At 29.1% G+C, this 9,454-nt stretch overlaps 2 protein-coding genes across 2 annotated transcripts in view; one reads left to right on the top strand and one right to left on the bottom strand.

Moving 5' to 3' along the window:
- Nucleotides 1–4,108: 4,108 nt before the first annotated feature.
- Nucleotides 4,109–9,454, top strand: part of LOC149887117 (uncharacterized) — a 25,836-nt gene continuing 20,490 nt past the window's right edge. Inside the window, exon 1 of the mRNA XM_090090954.1 lies at nucleotides 4,109–6,708. Coding sequence (XP_089947080.1) covers nucleotides 4,332–5,516 — 1,185 coding nt within the window. The 5' untranslated portion in view covers nucleotides 4,109–4,331 and the 3' untranslated portion in view covers nucleotides 5,517–6,708. The remainder of the gene's footprint in view (nucleotides 6,709–9,454) is intronic.
- LOC149887118 (uncharacterized) lies at nucleotides 7,354–9,242 on the bottom strand. Its single transcript, XM_090090461.1, has one exon. The coding sequence runs from the start codon at nucleotides 8,554–8,556 to the stop codon at nucleotides 7,354–7,356; it is 1,203 nt and encodes a 400-aa protein (XP_089946587.1). The 5' UTR covers nucleotides 8,557–9,242.

Raw genomic sequence — 9,454 nt, 5'->3', positions numbered from 1 at the left:
ATCGTGCAGCTGCATCAACCCAAAGTTTAGGAACTTTTTCTTTTGATTTTTAGTAGTTCATTTTTATACTTAAACTTGAGGGAAACAATCCGCATAACTAGATATATATATTAATATAAATATATATGTATATATATATATATATATATATATATATATATATATATATATATATATATATATATATATATATATATATATATATATATATATATATATATATATATATATATATATATATATGGCTATTTCCACGATGGAAGAGATAAATTTCGTGTTTAAAAATTTCTTTTTTCAAAGCATTTTTTTTCTTTAATTGTAGTTTAAACACCTTAAAATTATTGTTAAAATAAATTTTGGGAAGAAAATATTTGAACCGAGTAGATAAATTTGATGAATGTTAGCAACTGTTTTTTCATTTTATTATTCGAAAAAGTGAGTAAAATTTGAGGGCGAGTTATTGCAATATTTTAAACAAAACATATCCATATTTTTGTTTAGAAAAAATCTTTGAGATTAAATATATGTCTTGAGCAAAAAAACTTTTACTCTTTAAAAATAATTCAAGTGTTTTTTTGTCACATACACATCTGCAAAAATTAGGTTGCGTCACTGAACTAAAAGCTAAAAAAGTTTAATTATCACAACGAAATTAGGCTTTAAGTCGAGGCTTTTTTAGAAATTATATATTTTAATGTAAACTTTTCATCATTATTAAAAAAAAATTGGTCAAAAAGCATTATATTAACTTATAGTTATAGTTTAAAAGCTGTTGCGTCACTGAACCCATCAACGGGATAATAAGCGCTTTATAAAATAGCGCGGTAAGGAAGTCAAAACATCATCCAAATGTTCAGATTTCATTGTGGGTTTTCGAATTTTTCGAATTCGAATAAATTTTTGCATTTTAGTATTGTGAAGGGTTATTAGTAAATATTAGTAAACTATTGGATTTATGTTAACTTTTTCATATAAAGTTGTACATTTTTTAAAAAATGGAATCAAAATTAGAAGTAAAAAACAAACGTTATGCAGAATACCAAGCTAATTATGTTTCTCGGAATGCTAATAAAAAGAAAGAAATGTCCAGAGTAAGATCTAAGAGATATCGAGAAAAATTGAAAGCTGATCCTAATAAAAAAGCAGCTTATGCTGCTAAAGCAAAGTTAAGAGTTTTAAAAAGTCGCGCTCTAAAAAGAAAACTTTTAAATCAATCTCAAAGACCAAGCTCATCTTTTAAAAACGTTCAACAAAGAGGAAAAGCATTGAAAAAAGTTTTAAAAGCACTACCAACTTCAAAGGAAAAACAATCTGAAATTTTTTCTATTCTTTCAAATAGCTCTGCTTGTAAAAATAATTTGGGTCTACCTCCAGCATGTTCAAAGGTGTATGGTCTTTCTGAAAGCGATGTTTAAGCAGTTGTAAACTTTTATAATGAAGATGAAGTTTCCCAAATATCACCAAACAAAAAAGATGTCACTCGAATTCAATTATCTGACGGAAAAGCAAACAATATTCAGATACGTCATTTATATTATACGCTAAAAGAAGCTTTCGAGTTATTCAAGGAAAAGCATCAGCACATAAAAATTGGACTCAGCAAATTTTGCGAGCTTCGTCCACGCAATGTGAAATCAGTTACAAAATTTCCGCATAATGTTTGTGTTTGTAGTTTGCATGAAAATATGCGATTTGCCTTAAATGCATTAACAAAATCAATTCAAGCGTCTTCAATCAAAGTTGGATCTAAAATGATAAATAACTTTGTTTGTGAGCCGTACACATACGATTGCGCCTATGACAAATGCGTTGCATGCAAAGGTATGAAACAGTTCGATAAGCACTTGCAAACTGTTAATACATTTGGTTTCGAAGTGTCCTGGGACGAGTGGAGAAAGCCTGAAACTAAAACATATGCAAACATTGAAAAAATTTCAAAAAAGTTTACTGTAACAGAACTCATCCAACACATATCAGCGATGCGTGATAAGTTCGTTAAACACGCATTTGTAAAGAAAAACCAATCAACAATTTTTAAGAAACTGAAGGAGGTTTCGATGAGTGTTAATTCTGATTCAACTGATCATACTAAGTCTTCCGTTATACCGTAAATTGACAAAATCCTTCACATTATTCCTGATCAAGTCAAAGAAGTACACATGTTCAGCGATAATCCCACTTCTCAGTTCAAAAACAAAAGCATTATGGCTGCAATGGTTGTGTTTGAAATATATTTTCATAAAAAATTCTTCTGGCATTTCTTTGCAGCGATGCACGGGAAAGGAGTAGTTGACGGAATAGGAGCTACTGTTAAACGAATCGCAGCCCTGAGAGTTAAATCTAGTCAATACGAGATCAGGTCAGCAGCAGATTTTGCGTTAGCATTACAAGATTTGCAAATATCTGTAATTCACATGTCAGAAAACGATACAAGACAACAAAAAAATGAACTTGAATTCAGTTCAATTTTAAGTTATTCAAGAAAAATCAAAGATATATAAAAATCACATTATTTTTATGTTCAGAATGATAACGTTGTTCCGATGCTATTTTCACCTGAGTATAGTTAAAATTTATTAGAAAATAACAAAACTTTTTAAAATAATTTTAATTTCATTTTTTTGTTTCGTCACTGAACGTTGCGTCACTGAACTGATAGTTTTTTTTCTGTAAAATAAAACGATATGAAAACTTTGTTGTTTGTGGCTTTTTTTATGACTGCCTTATTGCCAAATGAATAAATTACAACAAAAAAATCTAATTAGCCTTGCTAGAAATTTCAGCGAAAACTCCATTTAAAAGTATGCAGATAAAAAAACACTTTTTTCCGCGTTGCGTCACTGAACTCATATTTTAATTTTTTCTATGTAGCAGTGTTATGTTAATACAATTGTGTTTAGTTTATATTATAAAACTTTAATTCAAGATTGATTTAGAGTAATAAAAAATTATTTTTGAGTGATAGAAAAGTTTTTATTAAAAAATATCTTTCCGCATGATGCGTCACTGAACTATGGAATTGGCCATATATATATATATATATATATATATATATATATATATATATATATATATAGCGCTACTGTTGCTTCTCCTCTCCCCCCCCCCCCTCCTTTTTTTTATGATTGATTGTGATAGAGAATTTTATGCTGATTCAGAAAAATATAAAAATATAGACCTGTAAATGAACGGAAAGTGCTCTGATTCGAAGTCAAAGTTTTGAAAAATCCCACTAGAAACCCTCATATTCGCCATTTTTTAGAAATCTTTTTCAAAACGCTTTAGGGTAAACTGACCTATATCTGGCCGCGTCCTAATTCTGGCCAATTTTCAAAAGCTCAAAATGCTTTAATGTAATAGTTTATTGGTCCGTTATGAAATAAAACATATTTTAAGTTTGTAATTTTTAAATGTGCAGTTAAGAAAATATATAGATATGCTGATGCTTTGAAAACATGCTGGAAATATTTGATAAATTTCTTGCGTCCGTAAACTCGATTTTTGATATTTTCAAAGTTTTGATAATGACATTCAAACATCATTGCGTTTGTAAATCGCTTGAATTGAAAGTAATATTAGAATGTAATGTTATTAAAACTGTATATGTAATTTTGCTAGTTTTGAATAATGTGTATAAATTCTATTTATATGTGAATTTCTATATATAAAATTGTAATATATTTTCTACCGAATGTCCTACATCTCATCTGGCCAAAGATTATTCCTAATTCTGGCCATAAATAAGTTTATGTTTACGATTTTTTTAAACTATAAAACATTTATAACTTTAAAAATGACACACTTTTATAGATATGTGTGTGTGTTAGTTTGTGTAATTTTGAAGACTATGGTATTTAACGTGTATTAATGATCATGTATATATTTATGCAATTATTATGTGTTATATGTACATGTGTCAGTTTGTATAGACACAAATGTATCTATATTGCATTGTATTATGTATATAGCCTATGTAATGTTTAAAAGTAATCCAAACTTAACTTTTTATTCTTTAAAAACATAGTATTATTTATAACTATAAATTTTATTTTAAGTAGATTAATAACATATTTTTATAACATTATACTACAAATACCATTTTATAAATAAAATTCTATATATTGGCCTTGATACATGACCATGGTCTTGATTAAATGCTTTTTTGCATAATGATATTTTAATTTTGTTGTATGATAATGAATGTTATAGATACACATCTACATATATTATGGCTATGTGCACTTATATGCAAGAACATTTGTTAAATATTAATAACTATCTTATAGTTTAATATTTATGTTTTTTATAGAACTCTGAAATTTCTTATTAGAATGGAAAAAATTAAGAAAGTTAAAATAAGAAAAAATTTACAAGATTCTAAAAAAAATGAAGAACTGTTCAGAAGTAAACGTGAAAAACACTGTTTATGGAGTGATGCAGCTATGATATCAGCTATTGAAGCTGTAAAAAATGGATCTTCACAGCGCGCAGCATGTAAAGCTTTTGGTGTTCCAAGATGTTCTCTGCAGGTTAGACTTTCTGGAAAAATGGAATTGGGAGCCAAGCCTCGTCATCCCACCCTTCTAAATGATGAAGAAGAAAATAAAATAGTTGATTTTGCATGCAATCATGCAGCATTAGGAATAGGATTTGGCCGATCACAGTTTCTAAAATATGCTGAAAACTTTGCTGCAAAGCATAATAAATCATTCAAAAATGGAACACCTTCTGAAAAATGGTGGCGTGGGATGTGCAAAAGGCACAAACAGATAACTTTACGTCAACCAGAAGTTACAGCTGCTGTTAGACATCAGTGTATGAATGCTTGTAAAGTTTCAACATACTTTTCTATTCTTAAAAATGTATTAATGGAAAATAATTTAATTAGTAAACCACAGAATATATGGAATATGGATGAGACTGGAATCCAGTTTGATTATCGCCCTGGGAAAATAATTGCTAAAAAAGGAGTAAAGTACCTACATAGTCGTACATCAGGTAATCGGGAAACAATCACTGTTATAGCTTGTGTCAATGCAATTGGTAACTCTCTTCCACCACATTTTATAGTAAAAGGAAAAACAAATAGGTCACTCAACAGCTTTCAAATTGAAAATGCACCAGAAGGAAGCACATGGAGTGTTTCTGATAGTGGATGGACTAAGCAGGGAATTGCATTTCTCTGGTTTACCAAATCATTTCTTCCAAAAATTGGTTCTGACAGACCTCAATTACTTATTTTAGACGGCCATGACTCACACAACTTTGTAGAGTTATTAGATGTAGCTGTGGCAAACAAAATACATATTTTTGAATTGCCAGCTCACACTTCTAACTGGCTTCAGTCTTGTGATCGATCAGTATTTGGTCCACTCAAGAAAGCTTACAGAAAAGCATGTGAAAATTTGATTTGTAATTTTCCTGGGACACTAGTTTCAAGAGTAAGTTTTTGTGGATTGATGAAGCAGGCTTGGAACGAATCTGTTACCCCAAATAATGTTATATCTGGTTTTTGAGCTTGTGGAATTTATCCATATAATCCAAATATAATTCCACCTGAAGCTTACATGCCTAATTCTTTATACGTAGAACCCAGTTATAAAAAATAATGAGAATCTGTTGAAAATTTTAGGCAACCTACCTCAAGTATCTAATAACCATTGTGAAACAGCAGAATGCAATATTGATCAATCGAATCAATCAATTGAAGAAGATGTTGAGTTTTCTATTTCAACATCTTTAGCAACAACGCATTCTTTAATGTTAAATTTTGACCACACATACGCTATTCCTAATCCATCCCCAGTAAAAAATATAGTTACAGATAATATCAAAACTCAAAATGTTGCCATGAACAAAATAGAAATAACAGCTTCAAGTGTTTATCAAAATTTTCCGTTTAAAAATCAATCCTTTCCAGGAGATCCAGATTCTGATGTTTTAACATATCCCACTCAAATCATTAAAAAAACCAAAACTGCATTGAAACCAAAGTATTTTTTGCTCACATCTCAAGAAGCACTGGATAACAAACATGAAGAAGTTCAAAAAAAATTAATCAAAGAAAAAAAAAGAGAAAAAAATGTTATGTTAAAGAGAAAAAAACAGGAGGAAAAAAAACATAAAACTTCCAAACTGTAGGGAAAAAAAAAAAAAAGAACAATATATTATTCTTTTGTTTTTATTTTGTTGTTTTTGTTTTAACTTGAATTTTGGTGTTCCAGTTTCTTGCTTATGTAATGTGTCTTCTTTCAATTGAATTTTTTTCTGTTTAAAAACATGTAATTTAGAAAAGAAATTATGCCTAAATCTAGCCGATGGCCAGAATTAGGTAAGAAGCGGCCAGAATTAAGTCTCAGCGGCCAGAAATAAGTCTTTTAGCTAGCATCTGAAAAACTGATGCTTAAACACATATCAAGTTTGATTTTGTTAAAAATTTTTCTGAATTATATCCATCCCTAAATATTCCTATTTATGTGTAAATTTATTTATTCATGTAACACTAAAAGAATTTTTATTTTTAAACAATAAGAACGATGTGGCCAGATATAGGTCAGTTTACCCTAATTATTAACGAAAATTAATTTCCATTACATTGCGCATTATTGATCTTTAACTTGTTATTCTCAAAATGGCGAATATTAAGGTCTTTAGTGGGACTTTTTAAAAATTTGACTTCGAATTAGAGCACTTTCCGTTCATTTTCAGGTCTATGTTTTTATATTTTTCTGAATCAGCATATATATATATGAAAAGAAAATTTTCTTTATTTTAATGATTATTTTAAACAATTTTAAATCTTTATTTCACTCTTAATACATCATGTTTATTAATATTTACATTAATTTAGTTTTGAACTTTTTGAACTATTTCTTGCACCTAACAACCACCCAAATCATCCAACTTCAACATTTTGATTTTGTTTTTGTTACTCTCTTTTTGTTACTCTTTTGTTAAAGGATCCTTATTGATAGCAGTTGAATATATTGATCTATTTGTTGAAAATGACAATACTGTTGACAATAATGAATATTTAAATAGAAAAATTATTGTTTGCATATTTTTATTGTTTTTTATAAATAAGATAAAAATTGTTTTAAAATCCAAAACAAGATAAAAGCAATTCTTACATTTTTCTTTAATTTAATTTTTTAATTAATATATTTTAGTTATGTTTTTTAATCTTTAAATGTTACTTGCAGATTCTTCCATTGTACAATCATTTTTCACCATTAATTTGCATTATATATATATATATATATATATATATATATATATATATATATATATATATATATATATATATATAATACAGTGTTGGTCCTAACCCCAACTGTAAAACTTTTCGGCAGGCTAAGAATAGACATGAGTGAATCTATTAGGAACAACAATGTAAGTGTCGTCAACTTTAACTACTTTAGATATAATCTTTGTTGCATCGTAAGCAAAAATATGTTTATCAAAGTCACCTTTGTAATAATACCAATCAGTATTACAAGAAAGAAAATATTTCTTTGATTGCAACTTGTATCCAACAATGAAATAGGATAAACTTATCTTTAATATTGCTTTTATAAGAAAGACAAAACCAAACGACAGTTTAACATAACAATCACTCCGTTTTTTCCCACTACAAAAAGAATGTGTTGAAATAAGTTGTCCATAAACATGCATGCGATAACAAGAAAAAATTTCTTCAAAATTAGAAACACCAGCTGTTTTTAATGCTTCCATTGTAAGAAAATCAATAACTGCTGGTTTTATATCAAGATGCACAAGACTTTCTGAAGTTGGCAGAAATTGTCTAAATATATCATTAAATAATACTTGAAAACCTTCAGATCGAGTTGTATCTTTAAGAATAAAGGGTATATTGTTTAACAAAAGGACTGATTTAGCAATTTGTTCTGCAGCAAACACTGTACCATTGTGGATTTTTTTCATTGCTCCAAGGTAATTTTCAAAAGTGAAACATGAAGTTGCCCATAAAGGCCCCCAATTTTTTACACTTAAAGCTAAGTGACGAAGTAGATGTATATTGAAGAGGCAATGATTTTTTCCATATAACAATTCCACATCTGATGAAAATTCATTCAACAAAGTGTTGGCATCATCCACCATTCCTTGGTGAATTGAATCAGATACAAGAAGCATTATAGCAGTGACAAGTTTTATCCAATGAGAAAAATATTGTGCAGGTATTCTAATTTCTACTAAAGGCCAACCAAAATACAGGAAATTCTGCCATTCGGAAGCTTTCCATGACTTCTTTTCAGTTAAAGAACAAGTGTCACGACCACAATTATTTGGTAGATTGATATTTTTCCAGCTGTTTCTGATATCACATATATTTTGAACTGAAAGAGAATAATCAGCACCACGATTATCAATCCGCAATGACACAAAATGTTTAGTGACTCCTAACAAGACACTGTGCATGTAGTCAGGAATAGTATTATTGATTATATCAAAGTATGGAATATCCATAAGAATTGAAGTACCTTTTACCCCATTAATAGGATAACCTACTGCAACAGCATTTGTACAACCTATCATATGTAAATCTTTTGAACGATGTTCAAAATTGATATGTCTATATACATGTGCTCCATCGTGATGCTCACCTTTAGCATAGCAAAAGTCACATCCATAATATCTGTTGAATTGTTTAGTATTTGTAAAAATTGGATGGGCTATAGTATTAGTAGTGAAAATAGTAGTTAGACAGTGTGTATGCTAATCATTGCCCCAAGTAAATCCGATATTCCATAATGATTTTGCTTCTGCTACAAATAGCTTCAAAAAAGTAGTAGCTATTGGTTTGTCTTTACCTAACCAAATTCCAGCACAAATAATGTTTTTTCTTCCTGTCAGAAGGAATAAGTTCATTGATTGATGCCAAAATGGGATAAATTGATCTTGTTGAAGAGTTGTACAAAGGAGAACCATCAATATTAAAAGTTAAAGTAATATCATTGGGAAGCAGAGGCAGTTTTTTGTATGCATCTCCATCTATGATATTTGACTTGTAATAATTAGCTTGATTTTTGTCCATGAAACGTACATTTCTAGACTCTAGTATATTTCTCAATTGATTTTCTACTCCACAATACAGGAAATAAGAATCTTGTGCCATACTTTTTTTTTTTTATCATACAAGGTATTACACATAGGACATTCCTCTGTTTTCACTTCCCCAAGATAATACTGACAGTCTAGGCAATGCAGATGAACTTGAACTTGCTCATGAATACTGCTTAATTGCTTTTTATATAAATAAAAAGAAGAATCGGGAAAGTCTGGTTTTAACAGGCATACTAGTTTTAGTAAATCTTCTATTGCAACATCAGACAATCCAAAAATTTCATAAGTTGAAACAAGAGCAACACTGTCTACACCTTCTTCAACCAAATCATTTGGTTCCTTTTCTTTTTCTACTATATCAATAGGTAGT

Source organism: Hydra viridissima, unplaced genomic scaffold (assembly GCF_058129835.1).
Source record: "Hydra viridissima isolate aposymbiotic clone 2 unplaced genomic scaffold, HvirCarnegie_v1 scaffold_6, whole genome shotgun sequence".
In the NCBI taxonomy this organism is placed as follows: Eukaryota; Metazoa; Cnidaria; class Hydrozoa; order Anthoathecata; family Hydridae; genus Hydra; species Hydra viridissima.
Note: the sequence above shows the minus strand (reverse complement) of the source record. Positions and strands in the feature narration are given on the sequence as shown.